The sequence below is a fragment of the Bos indicus genome, chromosome 12, assembly GCF_029378745.1.
Source record: "Bos indicus isolate NIAB-ARS_2022 breed Sahiwal x Tharparkar chromosome 12, NIAB-ARS_B.indTharparkar_mat_pri_1.0, whole genome shotgun sequence".
In the NCBI taxonomy this organism is placed as follows: Eukaryota; Metazoa; Chordata; class Mammalia; order Artiodactyla; family Bovidae; genus Bos; species Bos indicus.
In genome coordinates, this window is record NC_091771.1 from 74,734,313 (window position 1) to 74,755,443 (window position 21,131).

Genomic DNA, 21,131 nt, shown 5'->3' on the forward strand with positions numbered 1-21,131 from the left:
AGAGTGTTCTAATTTTATTCTTTTACACATAGCTGTCCAGTTTTCCCAGCACCACTTACTGAAGAGACTGCCTTTTCTCCATTGTATGTTCGTGCCTCCTTTGTCATAGATTAGTTGGCCACGGGTTTGTGAATTCATCTCTGGGCTCTCTAGCCTGCTCCATTGATCTGTATTTCTGTTTTTGTGCCAGTGCCATACTAACTTGATTACTCTAGCTCTGTATTGAGCTGGCAAAAAAGTTCATTTTTTTTCCATAAAATCTTATGTAACAAACTTTTTTGCCAACTCAATAATATATTCTGAAGTCAGGGAACTTAATTTCTCCAGCTTCGTTTTTCTTTCTTAAGACTGCTTTGGCTATTTGGGATCTTTTGTGTTTCCATTAAAATTGTAAAGTCTTGGCTCTAATTTTATGAAAAATGCCATTGGTAATTTGACAGGGATTGTATTTAATTTGAAGTTTTTTTGGGTAGTATAGTCATTTTCACAATATTGTTTCTTCCAATCCAAGAACATGGTATATCCCTCCATCTGGTTTGCATCATCTTTGATTTCTTTTGTCAGTATCTTGTAGTTTTATGAGTACAGAACTTTTGTCTCCTTAGGTAGGTTTATTCCTAGGTATTTTATTCTTTTTGTTACAATGGTAAATGTGATTTTTTTCTCAACTTCTCTTTCTGATCTTTCATCGTTAATGTATAGGAATGCTCATTCTTACTTTTTAGAAGCAAAAGATTATGTATGGCAAAACCACTACAATATTGTAAAGTAATTAGCCTTCAATTAAAATAAATAAATTAAAAACAAGAAGTCTAAGGTTTCTGGCATCAGTAGAACTGATTTGTAAAAGGAATGCAAATACACAAAATAGTTTGTATTAAAATACAAACTGATAGCAACTTAATAGTCAAATTTTCTGTTCATGCAAGGGTGAGGAAATTCAAAGAAGCAGAGCAAGGGAAAACATGACACAAATAACAGAAAATTCTCTAGAAATGAACCTCCCATATAAAAGCTGAGCAGATGTTGCAGGGTTCTGTTATCTGCATTCATGCTACAGCATTAAAATGACATAATTGCCAATAAATAATCATCATTAATTCCAACTATACAATTCACCTTTATAAACACTTTCCTATGAAATTTCTACATTTTATTAGTATGATCTTGTTTATATCTTTTAGTTAATAAGGAAAAGCTACTACTGTCTCCACTTAGGAGATGTTTCCTAAGACCAGAGGAATAAAATGAATATTGGAGTGTAATGGAGTAATTAATTCACTAGGTCACTAGTAGAATTTGACCCCACAGTTTTAACATCTAATTGAGTACTCTGCTAAGGACAAGATAATGTGTCTATTTGTTCAGGGTTCTAGGAAAATAGCTAAAATGAAAACATGTCACATTATATTGTTGATTTTTATCATCATCAATACACACATTTTTAAGCATACCCATGTCATCAGTGTTTTCCTATTACCGAAGTCAGTGAAACTGACATGCTCCCCTTAATTATCTGCAATGCTCTAAATGTAAACACACATATACAGATGCTAACAAGTTAATTACAGTTACTATTAATAAATTACCTCTTCTAAGGCATTCCACAGTTCATTATCCGTATGCTCATTAAAGGGATCCAGATTTTCCCTCATTGTTCCAGTGAATAAAACAGGTTCCTAAAAATGCCAAAACAGTGAGTGTTATTACCTTAACCTCTTTTTATTTTATTATAATGTGTACAGACTGTCAAAATTAAAATATAAAAACATCTAAATTCATTAATTATTAATAATAAAGTTGCAAATGTATGTTTACAAAACAGTATCTCTAAAATAATTTTCCATTGTACAAAGTCTGCTACAAAATATCTTCTGAACTACTGAACACTAACAGAAGAAAGTGTTGAGGAAGTTTTTTCATCTTAAGGAAAAAACTGAAGACAAAGGAAGATTTGATTAAAAAAAAAAACACCTTGGTAATAAATATCTGTTTAAACAATCACACAAATTGAGGAAATAATTACATGAGAAACTTAACATCAAGATCTACATAAATTAACTGTCAATTCTGATGTGACTGGGAAATACCAACAGCATGATTAGTAGAGGTTTGTGCCTCAAAGCAAACCATTAAATATTTACACATTAGCACTGAAGACTAAACTAGGCTATTTTCTCCATTGGGCAGACTGTTTTCTAGGATCTGAAATCTCTCCACATGTGTGAAATGAACATCCCCACCTGTGCAAGGGGAACGTCAGCTCCTGGGGTCTGCAGCACTTCCGTCCATGGAGAGATCACCTCTGATTTTGGCATCAACTGGCCCCCACGTTCTCTCACCTGTGTGTCAGGATGGCCTGCCTCAAATTCTTATTAACTGCAAGGCCAGGAGGACCTGAAACCCACTGTGACCTGTGTCATGATACTTTAATTTAAATAGTTCTTCCTATTCATCTGCTTCAGGAGAAGCCACAAGTAAATTACTCTGGAAATATATGTCTCCTCTTGGCCTCAAGACAGAAGCTCATGTAGGCCATTTCCATTTTCTTCTGGAAGGCTCGTAAGCCAAGTCATAAGAATATGGGCAGAAGAGAAGAGCACAATTGGCTCCTTTCAGTGAAGGGGGCAGGACAAGGGGGAGGCACACGTGTGGGAACAAGAGGAGATCTGACTCTTCCACAAGTGCCTGGAACTGCTCGGAATCCCCATGTTCAAATCCTGCCTGGCCTTGGGGCTGGGCTTTCCTCCTCACTTCACAAAAGCCTGAGAGGAAAGATGAATATAGGCAGACATTTCTTTTTCCCTAATAATGAGGAAGAATGATACTCAGGAAGCCTTCCAAATCTTCCTTCAATATGGTCTCAGTTTTAAGTCTGGTGAGAGAGAAATGAATACAGAAAACTCAGGGTGTGCCACCAAAAAAAAGACATACCCCTGAGTAAAATCCACAATTAAAAAGACATTATAAAGGGAGATTTAGTCACACAGAGTTGATTAAGTGGCCAATATGCTTCCAAAGCACTGAAAATCACTAGTCATATAATATTTCAGAATGAGTATTGAACTGAAATAAAAAATCTCGAGACCAAATTTAAGGTTTCCCTTAAAACTCGAATTTAGGATCAAAGACTAAACAACCATCTAAACAATGGTAAGCGTTCCTTGTCAGGGGAATAACTATCATTCTACTTCAGATTTTTTTTTTTCATTTCAGTTTTTTTTTTAATTTTATTTTTAAACTTTACAATATTGTATTAATTTTGCCCAACATCGAAATGAATCCTCCACCGGTATACCCATGCTCCCCATCCTGAACCCTCCTCCCTCCTCCCTCACATACCCTCCCTCTGGGCCGTCCCAGTGCACCAGCCCCGAGCATCCAGCATCGTGCATCGAACCTGGACTGGCGACTCGTCTCATACATGATATTACACATGTTTCAATGCCATTCTCCCAAATCTCCCCACCCTCTCCCTCTCCCACAGAGTCCACAAGACTGATCTATACATCAGTGTCTCTTGTAATTATCAACCTAAGATTCCCACACACTGGTGATTTCTCATCCTTCAGCTGTCTCCATGAGGTTTACACAAGCGATGTAGCCAGGTGAGGGGAGGCTGGTCCCCACTATTCTTCCTCCTTCCTTTCTCCATCTTTCCTCCATTTTCCAGTTTCTTTCAAGTAAGCAGGCTACTCCCTGCATATAATCTCAATCTCAATTTAACTACTTCAGATCCTGAGCACAAAGAACACACATACTTCAGCTACCTGTTGTGTTTCTGGAAATTTGTTAAGAAGAACTTTCATTTTAGATTATTCCTAAAATTTTTAACAGAAATTGAGGAGTATCTTCTTAGAAACACAGAATTCATCTTTGAAAGTTCCCCCCAGGACTGATGGTCTATGTCCCCACTCCCCTGTCTCTGCTCCTACCCAGGTCCTTGTTACCATCACACCTCCCCCAGTTCTGACCTGTTCATGGGGGGTCAGCAGTGACAGGGATGAGCCTGGGAGGAAGAGAGACCAACATGCAAGCTCCCTGCTGCTTCCAGGATCACAGGGACCAGGGATCCAGGGAAGACAGGGTGGGCCTGGCTCACCTAAGAGGGGCAACTCAAAGAAAACAGCACTGGGCTCCCTCTCTGCAGAGTCTGCTCTCAGCTTCCTAAATTCCCTACAATGGGGTGTTGAGACACAAAGCATCACTGCTTCCTACTCATCTGGGGGGAAGACGAATGTAAATTTTTGCACTTAGACAATTAAATTCAAGCAACCAAACTAACAGATGTTCTCCACCTCTGCAGCTAGCAAGATGCTGTAAAGACAAAGGGCTCTTGGTTGGGGAGGGATAACATTTTGAGTATCTTCTCCTGACACATATCAGCCGATGACATACAAGTGCATAAACCAATTTCTAAACTGATATTGTCCAAATGAAGGACAGAGCAATAGGAGTAGTATCTTCTGGCTTTGCTCTATACTTACTTATTCTTACTATGGTTTGGGGAGTCCTTTCAAGTGGGACGGTAGGAAAAATGGGGAAAATATCTGACGAGTACAACACAGTTGAAGAATTGCTGCTTTTAAACTGTGGTGTTGCAGAAGATTCTTGAGAGTTCTTTGGACTGCAAGGAGATCAAACCAGTCAATCCTAAAGGAAATCAACCCTGAATATTCACTGGAAGGACTGATACTGAAGCTGAAGCTTCAATACTTTGGCCATCTGAGTGAAGAGCTGACTCATTGGAAAAGACCCTGATGCTGGGAAAGACTGAAGGCAGGAGGAGAAAGGGATGATTGGATGGCATCACCAACTCAATGGACATGAGTTTCAGCAAGCTCCGGGAGTTGGTGATGGACAGAGAATCCTGGCATGCTGCAGTACATTGGGTCACAAAGAGTCAGACATGACTGAGAAGTGGACAAGCTGGAGACTGGAGAGTGTAGATCTCTGTCATATGACTAGTACTTTGGATTTTACTCTGCTGCCATGGGAGTCTTTGGAGATAAAACTGAAACTCTTCACTATACAACTGAAACTCTGTGAATCAACTAAACTTCAATTTTTAAAAAGTAGCTGTTGCTGCTAAGTCGCTTCAGTCATGTCCGACTCTGTGCGACCCCATAGAAGGCAGCCCGCCAGGCTCCCCTGTCCCTGGGATTCTCCAGGCAAGAACACTGGAGTGGGTTGCCATTTCCTTCTCCAATGCATGAAAGTGAAAAGTGAAAGTGAAGTCGATCAGTCCTGTCTGACTCTTCGCAACCCCACGGAGTGCAGCCTACGACACACATAAAATTTGAATCCTGGCTCTACCCCTTACTTGAAAAGTAGGATAAGCTCCCAGTGACTCAGATTTTAAATCTGTCAGATAAGGATAACAACAAATTGTGAGAATTAAGCAGGAAATGGTGGGATAAGAAACTAAAATGTGTTAATGATTCCATATACGTTAGGAATTATTATTTTTTTAATTTTATTTTATTTTTAAACTTTACAATATTGTATTAGTTTTGCCAAATATCGAAATGAATCCACCACAGGTATATCTGTGTTCCCCATCCTGAACCCTCCTCCCTCCCCATACCCTCCCTCTGGGTCGTCCCAGTGCACCAGCCCCAAGCATCTAGTATCGTGCATCGAACCTGGACTGGTGATTCGTTTCATACATGATATTATACATGTTTCGATGCCATTCTCCCAATTCTCCCCACCCTCTCCCTCTCCCACAGAGTCCATAAGACTGATCTATACATCAGTGTCTCTTTTGCTGTCTCGTACACAGGGTTACTGTTACCATCTTTCTAAATTCCATATATATGCGTTAGTATACTGTATTGGTGTTTTTCTTTCTGGCTTACTTAACTCTGTATAATAGGTTCCAGTTTCATCCACCTCATTAGAACTGATTCAAATGTATTCTTTTTAATGGCTGAGTAATACTCCATTGTGTATATGTACACAATGGAATTATTATTAATACTCGTGTAACTTGTCAGGGACTGTAACAAGTACTAGAGGAACAGAAATGAGAGATACAGGCCCTGTCTCAAAGACAGAAAGAAAATAGTCACAAGTGTGGGGAGGGCTGAGAAAAAGGCTGCAGGTCTTTGTGGGGAATTGTAAAGTAAGAGTGTGTATGAGGTGATGGTCAGGAAAGAAGCTGGTGGGAGGAAAGCCAGAAATCAAAATACAAAAAAATTTTAGTCTGATTTCTTGCTCTTGGTGGAAAATGTTAGATACATTTCTCTGTGGTGCTTTTCCCCAAAATTCCTATTGTGTTTTTTGTTCGTTTGTTTTTATTTTCTGTTTCTTTGCTTTACTATTCATATTTATGTAACAATTTAGTTTTTATTATTAAACAATAAATATAAAGAAAATCACCAAAGACCATGAATACATAAACAGAAATTAAAGAGAAAAGTCATTTCAGAAGGTGTTACTCTTTTTACTTAAGTAGAAATAATACCCCAAAGGCCAGTGCCCTGATTCTTAAGAATAATAACAGTTCCTGAACATTCCTAAGAATGAGACATGGGCACAAACATTGTCTCACTAAGTTACATCTTCACCACAAATCTGTGGATCAATGATTTCCAGACCAGGTTTAAGGACGAGTATGTTGAAGCTTGGCAGCCAAGTGACATCATCAAGGCCCCCCAGTCAACAAGGCAGAGCAGGAATAAACTGTGGGTCACACTGACACTGGGACTACACTCTTACAGGAGTGTATTCCTCCTGAATGGCTTCCTGGGAATCTTTACACATTGCAAGTTCTCTCCAGATTTTCTCTCTAATCAATCAACACTGCATCTTGGAGACAAAGGCATATAAAGTGGAATCTACATGGATACAAAGCTTAGCACTATTTTGCAAACATGCTCTCTGGAGTGTGTACCTAGAACATGCTCCAAGGAAGGATGGAAACCAACAGAATAGAACCAAAACATGCTGATGTCAAGGCATGTTTAGTCTTTTAGTCTTTGCTCAGATGTGCTTCCAAATATTATTGGCAGAGCCAAGAATCATCTAATGTTATTTATTTACAGAATTATTTTATGTACACAAGCATACAACTTTTTTCTTTTAAGAAGCATTAAAAATAATGCAGGGATGTTTCTAAAGCTTTGCATTCAAGGATGTGGAAGGACTTTACAGACATGCCCTTTATTTCTACTAACTAATCTCACATGGCCATTTCAGAGATGAGTACCATCAAAACATAAAACTTGGGAATCTAAGCTCATTTATTTTCTACTGTAACCATAAGTCATAAATCTAATAGCCAGAGGAAATCTTTAAATATGGGGACTGAATGTGCTTAAAAGTTCTTCCCATTTTTCCTGAAAGGGATACCTTTGAAAAAAATTTTTTTCAATTGTGATAAAATATACATAAAATTTGCTAGATTAACCACTTTAAGTGCACAGTTCAGTGGTGTTAAATACATTCACATTGTTGTACAGCCATCACCACCATCCAGCCTCAGATCTCCTTTCATCTTGAAGAACTGAAACTCTGTACCCATTAAACAACAACTCCCCTCTCCTGGCCACTCCTGGCACCCACCATTCTACATACTGTATTCATGAATTTGCTATCCTAGGTAACTCCTATTAGTAGAATCATACAGTATTTGTCCTTTGTAAATGACTTATTTCACTTAGCTTAATTTTTTCAAGGTTATCTGTGCTGTAGCATGTGTCAGAATTTTATTCTTTATTAAGGCTGAGTAATATTCTACTGTATGTGTAGCACCACATTTTGTTTGTTGACTCATCTGTCAACAGACACTTGGGTGCCTCCACATTTTTGCTGTTGAGAATAATGCTGCTATAATAAGCATGTTCCAGTATCTCTTCAAGACTTTTCTTCCAATTCTTTTGGGTTTATACTCTTAAGTAGAATTGCTAGGTCATATGATAATTCCATCATTAACTCTTCAGAGCAACCGACAAGTTGATTTCCATAGTAGCTGCACTATTTCACATTCCTATCAGTGATGAACAAGGATTCTAATTTCTCTACACCCTTGACAATACTTATCATTTTCATTTTTTCTCTCTCTTTTCTTTGACAGCAGACATCTTAAAGGGTCATGGGCAGGTAGCAACAGCCATACCCAAGTCTGCATTCACCTTCCTTTGGGTGCCATATTGTACATGCTTCCTGATAAACAGGCATTTCAGGACACATTGCACCCACATTCCAGGAAGCACATTTGCCTGGCTCGTTCTGTCTCACCTCTCTGTTTCTCATCTCAAGGGGGTATTTTTCCGAGCTTGCCTTCATGGGCAGATGATTACTAAGTATATAAATAAAAACTCATTTTTTTTTTAAATCAGAAAGTCTGACAAAGCAGAGGGCAGGATGATGATGAGAACACATGGCCTATGTTGCCCCTGGCTATATACCTGGAGGATAGAAATTTCTCAGTAAATGTCACAGAATTATGTTGAGTGAATGAACCACAAGGAATGACAGGAGTGTCTACCGTGCATATAATCCAGTCTCCAAACTCTCCTTGAAAGTTTTATTACTTTACACAGGAGAAGAAAAGAGAACAGAATCAGAGCCCAGGAAAAGATTGCCAACTCAGCACTCCACCATCACAGCAGGCACATATGGGTCTACATGAAACACTTCACACTCATTGACCTATTTTGTCCTCACAACAGATTGAGGGGGTGATACCATTATCTGTCTTGTAAGACAGAGAAAACCAAGGTACATAGAGACAGAATTCTGAGTCCACCGCTCTTCCTTATTATTCTGTATTGCCTCCCTGGTGAAAATTATTCATTAATGACTAAATTGTCAAAGTCTCCCCAAAGCATCTAAATATCCTATGATTCTCAAAGCCCCACAATTTCACAGAAAGTTCTCCAAGGAGATAATCATTTTAAAAGATGTCCTCATTTCCCACAGCAAAATTACATCTGTAAGACACTTATTAATAAAAGTCATGTTTCCCTATAGGAACCTTTCCAGCGCTAAGCAAATCATTTATCCTTCTGTTCTCAGAATTATGTGATTATCAGTGGAAACACTGTGGAAACTGATGAAGTCTGAGTCCAGAAATCTATCTCAGTAAGTTATTAAATCACACACACACAAAACTAACAAATGAACAACAACAACAACAACAACAACAAAACCAAAACCTGGTGTCCGATGAAAGTGTCTGTTGAAAACATCTGCTGCTAAATATATGCTCTATTGGGAAAAAAAGGATCAACTGATTTACTTATCTTGAAAAGACCAATCAAATTAAAAGCACTTAAACCTTAGACATCTTATAAAAAGAACATGTGAGAGTATTCTGCTATGCATACCTGAAGTGCAACTGACATTTTCTTCCTTAAATCGTGCAGTCCAATACTGGTTATCAAGATGTCATCAATGGAAATGCCACCTTCAGATTCTGACAACCTAAAAAGGGCAGCAACAAGGGAACTTTTTCCAGCTCCTGTTCTTCCCACGATGCCATACTGAAAAGAGACCCAGGGGGATGAAGAATTAACAGGATGCCCAAAATCCAGGAGAACCCTGATTGTTGAAGATGAATTTTAAAAGTTCTATTATATGTAAAGAATAGTCTATAAATTTCTCAAGCAAGGCCCTACTGACACTTTGAACCAATAATTAATTATTGAGGGTTGGGGCCTGTCCTGTATATTGTAGGATGATTAACAGTAGCCATGAATCCACTAGATACCAGATGCAACCCCCAAAATTGTGACAAACAAAAATGACAGAAATTCACAAATGTCCCTGATTGAGACCACCATCATCCCAAGAATACACAATATAAACTATAGTGACTTTCATGCCTTCTATTCAGATTTCCCTGATTAAATGCTTAATATGCAAAAAATTGTTTTCTATAATTATCACATAGTATCCATTATGTGTTAAAGGGGGAGACACATATGTGTATGTGGTGTATACGGGATTGTATGTTTGTAACTAACATTCGTAAATAAAGGAAGAAGATAACAACAACAACAAAAATAACCTGACTGCAGTGAAAAACCAGCAGTCTCCTAAGTGGTCCATAAGAAGTCAGCTTTTAAATTAGTTTTATTCCTACTCCCTGGGTAATTTGACCTTCAGAATTACATGGGTAATTTTACAGAGATATCAACAAGTCAAGTCAGAAGTATTATTCACAAAGAAGTACTCACTTTTTCAGGGATATGTTATTTATTTAAGAAGGATTATTCTTTGGTAGAAAAATGAGATCATTTCCTGATATTATATATCTTAATTATATTTTATCTTGAAAGAAAACATCTTCAAATATAAAATGCATGTCTCAGTCTTGAAAGACAGAGGCCAGTAGAGAAAATGTACATAATGAGAACAACAACACAAACAATATTTGCTATTTACACGGGACCTTTCATCAGAATAGTTCAAAAGGCACTTTATCAATACATTAATACTTAAAATTGAACCTTGTCAAAACACATGTCAAGTGTCAGTCTATTTACTAAAACCAAAGCAGAGAGAAATTAAATGCAGTAAGATTAAAGAATCGATACAATGTAGGTAAAATCGATACAATGTAGGTAAAATCCTGGCAGTTGGTGGTTTAGTCGCTAAGTTTTGTTCAACTCTTGCGACCATGGACTGTAGCCTGCCAGGCTCCTCTGTCCATGGACTTCTCCAGGCAAGAATGCTAGAGTGGGTTGCCATTTCCTACTCCAGTGGATCTTCCTGACCCAGGGATAGAACCCGGGTCTCCTGCCTTGGAGGCAGATTCTCTACCGTCTGAGCCACCAGGGAACCCAAACTGCAAATTTTCTGAAGGAAGCTCTCCAAGAGATGATTTCATCTGTATTGAAAATCTGAAATTGATGAGAGTGTAACATATGCTTGGAGCCTTTGTAATTCAGCAAAATTTTTAAATTCATGGCTTTAAAAAAAGAACAACTAAATCTTTCTGAGTAATATAATCAGAATGTTTAGAACTTTTCAGGTTTTCTGATTTGAAAACCTCTGAAGTTTCACATCTTAGTCTGTCAAATCAATCATGGCATTTCAAAAAAGAATTTATCTTTATAGAGATTAAACATAAGAAAAGTGGGTTCAGCTAGTTTTATTATCTTATAACAATAATACAAAGACTATAAGACATTTTGTTATTGCTCAGTAGTGTCCAACTCTTTGTGACCCCATGGACTGCAGCATGCCAAGTTTCCCTGTCCTTCACTATCTCCTGGGGTTTGCTCAAACTCATGTTCATTGAATCAGTGATGCCACCCAACCATCTCATCCCCTGTCGTCTCCTTCTCCCCCTGCCTTCCATCTTTCCCAGCATCAGGGTCTTTTCCAATGAGTTGGCTCTTCGTGTCAGGTGGCCAAAATATTGGAGCTTCAGCATCAGTTCTTCCAATGGATATTCAGGACTGATTTCCTTTAGGACTGACTGGTTTGATCTCCTTGCTGTTCAAGGGACTCTCAAGAGTCTTCTCCAGCACAACAGTTCAAAAGTATTCATTCTTCATTGCCCAGCCTTCTTTATGACCCAATACTTACATCCGTACATGACTGCTGGAAAAACCATAGCTTTGACTATATGCACCTTTGTCAGCAAAGCAATGTCTCTTTTTAACATGCTGTCTAGGTTTGTCATAGCTTTTCTTCCAAGGAAGAAGCATCTTCTAATTTCATGGCTGCAGTCACCATCCACAGTCACTTTCAGAGCCTAAGAAAATAAAGTCTATCACTGTTTCCAGTGGGCCATTCTCTGCATACAGGCAGGTTGTAGTGTGTATATATGTGGCTCATGTGTTCTGTGTACAGGCAGGCCTCAAAGATATTTTGGATTTGGCTCCAGACCACCATAACTCATAAATATCAAAATAAAGCAAGTTATATCAATGTTTTGCTTCTCTGTGCAAATAAAAGTTACATTTATACTATATTGTAGTCTAATGATGTACAATAGCATTATATATAAAAAAAGTACATACCTTAATTTCCAATACTTTATTGTTAAAAGAATGCTAACCATCTAAGCATTTATAGGGTAGTAACATTAAAAACCACTGATCACATATCAGGATAATAAATATAATAATAATGAAATGGTTTGAAATATTGCAAAAATTATCAAAATGTGACAGAGACATGAAGTGAGCAAATGCTATAGGAAAAATGGTGTCAATGTACTTGCCTGACACAGTGTTGCCATAAATGTCCTTTTTTTTTTTTTTTTTTTAAGCATTATCTGTGAAGCACAGTAAAACAAGTGGGCCTATATTTCAGAGTGTTCTTATACATAAATCAATGCACATCAGGACACAGGTGAGAACTGATCTGTGAGAATGTGTGTATGTTCCCATGTTATCAGCTCCACCAAAACTGATCCATCTGTGCAAACGGGAACATCTGTAAACTTTGGGCAAATGGACTGAGATATGTAGGGGCACCAAGGACTGCTCATGACCACAGGAATGTGAGTTCCAAACTCCAGCGAAGAAAACTAAAAACCAGGGGACTTCCCTGGCAGTTCAGTGGTTAAGATTCTGTGCTTCCACTGCTGGAGGCGTGGATTCGATCCCTGGTTAGGGAACTAAGATCCCACATGCTGCATGGCCTCAGACCCCCCAAAAAGAAAAAGGCAACTCAAAGAAAACCTGACTCTAATTATTCCTAGAGTTCAGTCATCAAAGCTATAGTCTGAATGTCTTTTCTGGGTAACCAAAGGGTTTTACCAATTGCCCATGGAGAGTGTCACCAGTATCAGTAAGCTGATATTCTTCAATCTAAAGACACTTGGGGGCTTCCCTTGTGGCTCAGTGGTAAAGAAACTGCCTGCAAATGCAGGAGACGTGGGTTCAATTCCTAGTCCAGGAGAATCCCACATGCTGTGAAGCAACTAATTCTGTGTGCCACAACTATTGAGCCTGCACTCTAGAACCAGGGAACCACGACTATGAGCCTACATACTTCAACTGTTGAAGCCCTAGCACGCTATAGCCCATGCTCTTAATAAGAGAAGACACCACAGTGAGAAGACCACACACGGCAACTAGAGAAAAGCCCGAGCAGCAACAGAGACCCAGTCCAGCCAAAAATAAAGAAACAGATACAATTATAAAGACACTTGGAGAAAATCTTCTGTTACTTGCTTTGCAGTGCCCCCTTTCTGTTTTTCCAACCAGGTTGCTCTCTGATGATGACACTTGTTAGACACTTGCTCCTGGATCTCTCTTCACACATCAAACTCAGCATAATCAACCCAATCAACCCAATGTTCCACACAAAACAACCCCTTCCTCCGTCTCCCCCACTTTATTCTCATTACATCTTTCCCAGGCTCACAGTGTTTAAAAAGAAAGTAAACTCTTTCCTTAATCATAATTGGTGCAAAAGAATTTGAAAAGTAAATAAATACTAGCTATAGCCTAGCACTCTGAAAAAAAACATTCTTAAAATGTTTTTACTTTCTAGGCTTCTGTGTGTGTTCTTGTTGTTTTTTGTTGTATTTTTTCTATGTGTTCTTAAAGATACAAGTTCACATATTTAAAGAAAAGACAATTAATGTGAACATACTGTTATATGTGTTTTCATTTTGTATTTCTAAAATATTTATTTAATGGTTGCATAATATTATAGTACACGTGATCATTTATTTAACAAATCCTCTATTGATGGATATTTAGGCAGTGTCAAATAGTTAGCTATTATAAATAACTCTGTGTTAAATATCCCTGAAGCTAAATCTTTGAAAACAACCTTAATCATTTCCTTCACAAAAAATCTCAGATGTGGAATTGCTGAGAGTCATGTATGAACCCCTTGGAAAGCAAGGAGATCAAACCAGTCAACCCTAAAGGAAATCAGTCCTGAATATTCACTGGAAGAACTGATGCTGAAGCTCCAATACTTTGGCCACCTGACACAAAGAGCCAACTCATTGGAAAAGACCCTGATGCTGGGAAAGATTGAAAGCAGGAGGAGAAGGGGATGACAGAGGATGAGATGACTGGATGGCATCATTGATACAATCAGCATGAACTTGGGAAAACTGCAGGAGACAGTGAGGGACAGAGAAGTCTGGTGTGCGTCAGACCATAGGGTTGGGAAGTGTCGGATGTGATTAGGTGACTGAACAACAACAAAGTATGAACATTTTCAGCGGAAGCTGTTAAGCTGCTAGCCTACCCTCTGGAAGTATGATACCATTTTCTACTACCACCCATTTCCCTGCATGTTCACAAATCCAGGTGTTATAGCTCTGTTTTAATCAACATCAACTTGATTCCAAGAAGTGGAATCACTTTCCCAGCACGTCTTGCTGGAGGCATAACAGCTCCGGGCTCCTCGTCCCCTGCACCTGCCCCTCTGGTCCATGTGCTATCACTTCTCAGATTAAACTCTTGATTGCCAGCTCAGCACCCAACACTCCACCCCAGGATGTCTCTTCTACAAAACTGTCCTCTCTAATCTCTCCATCCTTCATGTACATGAGTCAGCTTCCTTGGCATCACTAGCTAGTTGTAAGGGTTGAATGTAAAAATGTGTGTTACACACTTGGTAGTTCATTTTCCTGGATGCTTTGCAGGTGTCTCGCTCTTCATTCACTGAATCAGGGTATCATGCTTTTGCTTATGCTGGTCTCACCTCTCGGAATGCCTTTCACACGCATTTCCACCTGCTGAAACCCTAACCACACATCATTAAGTCTGTCTCACATGTCTAATTCCTTGGAAATGCTCTTCCTGTCCCCTAATATGGACTTGTTACAACTCTAACAGAAGTTATGTCATTTTTATAAGCATCTATAAAAACTGTGATCTCCTTCCAGCTTAAAAAGCGAATATAGCCATTTTCTTGTTTCTTCAACCAGACTGCATATGTTGACATCAGGATCTGTATTGGACTTGACTTTTTATTATTTGTATTACCTGTGGTGTCCTGAGAAAAAGAAACTCCCATGGGAGCTGAGAATTTTAACTCAGTCCAGAGAAATTTATGGAAAATCTATTACCATATTGAGCTTCCCTGGTAGCTCAGATGTTAAAGCGTCTGCCTGCAATGCGGGAGACCCAAGTTTGATCCCTGGGTTGGGAAGATCTCCTGGAGAAGTAAATGGCAACCTACTCCAGTACTCTTGCCTGGAGAATCCCACAGATGGAGGACCCTGGTAGGCTACAGTCCATGGGGTCGCAAAGAGTCAGACATGATTGAGCAACTTCACTTCTTCAGTTCATTACCATATTATTTAAGTACAAGATAAATCAGACAGAGACAGACACAACAGATGGATCCTACAGCCATCTATAGGATACAACTTCAAATTGCCAAAACCTCATTCTCCTGGGACAGACAACACCTTCCACAACATAAGTGGTTATGGTCATTTTATACCCTATTAAAATGACGACCATTTTTGTCCAAGCATTTACTCTGGGTGTTTTACATGCCTTATGTTGATTAAGTTGTACAAACACCCTACAAGTTACAATCTATTGCTTCCATTTTGCATAAAAAAAGGTTGAGGTTTAGATGAATTAGTCTGTCTGAATATCAGAGCCCATAAGTAGCAGGACGGGACTCAAATCCACATCTGTTGTTCTCTTTCCCACCTGCTAAAGGGACTCCTTATCTCCTGGATGGCCTGACACCTTATCATGTCTCTGAGTAGCTAAAACAGAGAAAGTGGGGAGAGGTGTAGCTGCAGTTAAAGAAACAGGCCTACCATAGAGATCTTATGGTCAGGCATACATGTGGTGAGTGAGAGTAAAGAGGGTACCTGAGGGCAGGTGGACCAGCTGTCAGCAGGAAGACCCGGCACCCACAGTTGGACTGAGAGAGAAACCTGCAGCTAAGTGGGACACATGGTGCCTGGGGAATAGGCCAAACAGACCTCATACCCTGCTTGGGGCAGCAGGACTCATTTTTTATCCCATCAGGTGGTGAAACAGCCACAAATACACTGCTGCACTGGTCTATCTCTGACTCCAGGTCCAGGCAGGGCTGAGTCTGTGGGAAATCCCTCCAGTCCCTGCAGAAGGCTGGTGTGGGGAAGGACAGACAGCAGGATGAAAACTACCCATAATGAAGACAGACTCCACTGGACAGATGCAAAGAAATGCAGTGGAATCACACAGAATTAGATTATAATGCAAAGGTGCAATTTATAGAACATCAGTTCAGTTCAGTTGCTCAGTCATGTCCAGCTCTTTGCAACCGCATGGACTGAAGCATGCCACGCTTCCAGGTCCACCACCAACTCCTGGACCTTACTCAAATTCATGTCCGTCCAGTCAGTAATGGCATTCAACCATCTCATAAAAGCATAAAAGTAAGTAAAGCTAGTGGCACAGAACACTCTAGAGCCTCTTGCTAGTTAGCAGCAGAGATTTGGGAATTCTTGAGTTCAATTTCTTTGGAAGGAATGATACTAAAGCTGAAACTCCAGTACTTTGGCCACCTCATGCAAAGAGTTGACTCATTGGAAAAGACTCTGATGCTGGGAGGGATTGGGGGCAGGAGGAGAATGGAACAACAGAAGATGAGATGGCTGGATGGCATCACTGACTCGATGGACATGAGTCTGAGTGAACTCTGGGAGTTGGTGATGGACAGGGAGGCCTGGCGTGCTGCGATTCATGGGGTCACAAAGAGTCAGACACAACTGAGCGACTGAACTGAGTTCAATTTTAAACTGTTAAAGAACATTTCTTGGGAATCACCGGTTATCACTCATCAAAAACTGCCCATGGGAGAGAAAGGTGGAGATCATGTTCAGATACAAATCTGAGTCAGGAGATCTGGGTGAGCCTGAGACTCTGCATTTCTAAGAAGCTCCAGGAGAGACAGATGCTGCTGGCTCTGGTACCACAGTCTGAATCACAGGGAATTAGGAAGCCAGCAGGGGAAGGGGATAATCTGGGAGTGAAGGGAGAAATTTTTAAGAAAATATTACATAAAAAAATGAAAAAATGTAGGAAACTAATATTTTTGTACATTATAGCATGGTCTACTAAGCATCTGTAAAAATATACCATCCAAATAATAGCTGTGGGAGAAAAGAAAGCAAAATCAATCTACCTCGAGGGCTGGAAGATACTTTATTGCCCAGGACTCTCTAAATGATCAAATCAACCACAAAATCATCTAAATGAAAAAGGAAGCCCATGTTCAGACTCTAACCAGGAAGTCTAGGGTGCTATTTACCTCATGTTGATTTTTTTTTTTTTTTCTGTTTGGCTGTGCTGGGTCCTGATTGCTTTGCACGAGCTGTCTCTAGTTGTGACGAGTGGGGGCTACTCTTGCAGAGCATGGGCTTCTCACTGAGGTGGCTTTTATTGTTGCTGAGCAAAGACTTCGGTAGTTGTGACACATGGGTTCAGTAGTTGTGGTATAGGGCTCATTTGCTCTGTGGCATGTGTAATCTTCCCAAACCAGGGATTAAACCAGTGTCCCCTACATTGGCAGGCAAATTCTTATCCACTGCACCACCAGGGAAGTCCGAGTTCCTTATTTTCACTTGTAATTTCTTCTGTGAATCAAAATCCTGACTAGTACCTACTATACTTTCCTATTGGCTCTAACTTCCAGGAATCGAAACAGAAGAGGAAATGAGGGAAAGAGAATAAAGCCCCACTTCTGCTGGGCTGGCTCACTCCCATGTCCCCTGCCCGCACCCACCCCCACCCCCGCCAACAGCCTCTCTCAGTCAAATACAACACCAAAGGGGTGTCCTGGAGTGACGGAGGCTGGGACAAGTGAGCAGGAGAGGGAACCTGACATATACACAAGTGGACTGAAATCACTTCATGAACACGCTGCCTGGGTGTCATCTCCAAACACAGAAATGAAGCTAACAGTGATACTGAGAGTGGACCAAGGCACAGATCAAAAGACAAGTTACTTCAGTTATTAATTCAGTCTCCAAATTCACTTTTCCCTCAAACATTTTAGAATCTCAATAATCCTATGATTTGCAGGTTTTAAGAAGGAAGAATAAGAATTTGTTATGTTCCTAAGTTGTCCTACCAAGTTTCTTAGATAAATCATATTTTATGGCTTTGGGGGAAATTTAAGACAAGTGCAGGTGAACAGAATTACATTTACAACAGAAAATCTGACAGACACATTGTCTGAGAGTGAGTAAACATCACATACAGTGCTCTCAGGGACAAGATTGTATCAAGAGCTGCGGTTAATGTTTTCCTGACACAGCAGTTCACTTTTTTCCTGACCTATGACGGAAACTGGAAATAATTAGGAGGGAGCTGTTGCCCTGTGACTAACTGAAGATGCTCCATGGGTAGCATATGGGTATTAAGTTGAATATTCTTTCATGTTACAAGGGTTTCACTCATTAAATCACAGCTACAGCCATTAGATGGGTCTGGGGTGCTAAGAGTTTTAAAGAGAAGTTCTTTCAGTTATAAACAGTGTTGTTGTTGTTGTGTGTGTGAGTGTGTGTGTGGGTTGGTGCTCACACCTGAGCAGCCCTCAGCATCCTCTCTGTGCCCTGCAGAATGCCACATTCTGGGAACAAAGAAAACAAGATGCTCTCTGATTTAAAAACAAAAACAAGAACAAACTAAGGTACTATGAGATACAGATCCCAAATTACAAAGCATGCCACAGGTGTTATCTTTTATTTTAATTACGATGAAACTCACATAAAATTTAACCATTTTTAAGTGTATAGTTTGGTGTTCAGTACATTCACATTTCTGTGCCACCATGCTTGACCATCTTCCTACTTCCTGTCTTCTTGAATTTGACTACTCTAGGAATCTCACATAAATGGAATCAGAGTATTTATTCCTTTTGTGTTTGGCTTATTTCATTTAGCAACATGTCATCAATGTCTCTGGTTTTCAATATGCTATCTAGGTTGGTCATAACTTTTCTTCCAAGGAGTAAGCATCTTTTAATTTAATGGCTGCAGTCACCATCTTCAGTGATTTTGGAGCCCCCAAAAATAAAGTCTGACACGGTTTCTACTGTTTCTCCATCTATTTCCCATTAAGTGCTTACTCCTTGGAAGAAAAGTTATGACCAACCTAGATAGCATATTGAAAAGCAGAGACATTACTTTGCCAACAAAGGTCCGTCTAGTCAAGGCTATGGTTTTTACAGTGGTCATGTGTGGATGTGAGAGTTGGACTGTGAAGAAGGCTGAGTGCCGAAGAATTGATGCTTTTGAACTGTGGTATTGGAGAAGACTCTTGAGAGTCCCTTGGACTGCAAGGAGATCCAACCAGTCTATTCTGAAGGAGATCAGCCCTGGGATTTCTTTGGAAGGAATGATGCTAAAGCTGAAACTCCAATAATTTGGCCACCTCCTGCGAAGAGTTGACTCATTGGAAAAGATTCTGATGCTGGGAGGGATTGGGGGCAGGAGGAGAAGGGGATGACAGAGGATGAGATGGCTGTATGGTATCACTGACTCAATGGATGTAAGTCTGAGTGAACTCCCGGAGTTGGTGATTGACAGGGAGGCCTGGCATGCTGCGAATCATGGGTCACAAATAGTTGGACACGACTGAGCGACTGAACTGAACTGATATTAAGTATGTATATTAAAAATATATAATATATATTAGCATATTAGTATATATAAGGGTATATTAAACCAAGGGTCTCAAAGATACACTAGACTTGACTCAGAAAATGAGATTTTCACCATCCAGATGATGGAGGGCCTGGGTCTCTGAGGTAGAGGGGCAGCGTGCACACTGGGAACAGGGAGGACATGGTGCTTTGGGAGAAACTACACACAATCCCAGTGCAGGGGGTGGGTGTGTATGTCAGAGACATACTTGCAGCAGAGGGATGTGGGGAAGAGCTTCCAAACACCTTGCCAGTTCTTGTTTAGTCTCTTCTTCAAGACTCTGTCCTGGTCCGAGCTGAGGGCCTCAAGCTGAGTGTGGAAGGAACATCACCAGCAGACATGGATGTTGGCAGGTCCAGGTCACAAGCCTCTCTGCCATCTTTCACATGGATCTTCTCTGCTCCCTTCAATTTGCTTTTGACTTTGAGCCAGTCCCTAGACCCTGCCTCCATCTGAGGCCCTGGTTCCTCACTCCTGACTGGGTCATTATTCAGGCTCTTCTCTGGAGGACACAAGGTCACCCCATGGCCCCTGCTGGAGTGGACTTGAGGCTATGCTATGGTTCCAGCAGCAGCTCACCCAGGCCAGTAAGAATCAGATCTGGGCTAAGAAAGAAGCAGTCTGTGGGGGGGAGGGCAGGGGGCTGGCAGCTCAGTGTGGGTGAGTGGAGGACAAGGCTACAGGAAGGGCTAAGGGACAGGGAAGGAGGCTGCAACCAGAGGTCACCATGGGAGGAGGAGGGGATTCAGAATATAAACAATAAAAGATGGAAAGGAATGACATATTGGAGAGTTAGGGCCAGGAAGACAAGGCTGACATCCCAGACTTTGTATGAATAATCAGGTGTCACATATAGTGTCCTGGGTCAGGTTAAGATGGAGCCCCGGATCCCAGGGCCCATCAACCACCATGAGGGAGCTCACAACACAGGGGAAAATTTGCTGGTGTCCCCATTCCATGATCAGTTTCCAAGAAAGATTCACCTACAATGTCACTTATTTGCATCCATTAGGAGCAAACAGTCCCCCTGACATAGTGATAAGGAAGCCAAGAACAGATGTGGCGCTAAATCTTTAGCTGGATGTAAAGAGGCAAATGGCTTAAACTAACCTTTTCTCCTGAGTAAATGAAATCTTCCAGGTTCCTCAATACCAGGGGACTGTTCGAGTTATATCTCAAGTTCACACTGAAAAAGAAAATCCTTCCATTTGTGGGCCAGAATGGTGGTGGACGATACTTAAGTTCCCAGGGTGCTTCTTTCTCAAGGTCTGTGTATTCAATCCCCCTTTCCACTGAAATCATCTGAAACACACATGACATCACATGAGTTAGTATCAGAGGATCTAGTTTATGGGTGTTCAGAGATTGTAAATGAAACCTCTTGCTTTTCTATGGTTCAGAATATCTCAGGTCTCAAAATCCACAAAGGACAGAAGTAGGAGTCTGATGAGGCCTTGGATGATCTGCAAACTTGTTCATCACCTTCAACACTTTTACACATGACTACTTTCTTCAATTTTATATAAAAGCTAAAAAA

At 40.3% G+C, this 21,131-nt stretch overlaps 1 protein-coding gene across 2 annotated transcripts in view; it reads right to left on the reverse strand.

Moving 5' to 3' along the window:
- The window catches only part of LOC139186121 (ATP-binding cassette sub-family C member 4-like), a 171,945-nt gene that overhangs the window by 35,074 nt on the left and 115,740 nt on the right, over positions 1 to 21,131 (reverse strand). For both annotated transcript variants that reach the window (XM_070799911.1, XM_070799910.1), the window contains exons 25-27: positions 20,705 to 20,896; positions 9,336 to 9,491; positions 1,590 to 1,679 (exon numbers count right to left, since the gene is read on the reverse strand). In XM_070799911.1, coding sequence (XP_070656012.1) covers positions 1,590 to 1,679; positions 9,336 to 9,491; positions 20,705 to 20,896 — 438 coding nt within the window. The remainder of the gene's footprint in view (positions 1 to 1,589; positions 1,680 to 9,335; positions 9,492 to 20,704; positions 20,897 to 21,131) is intronic.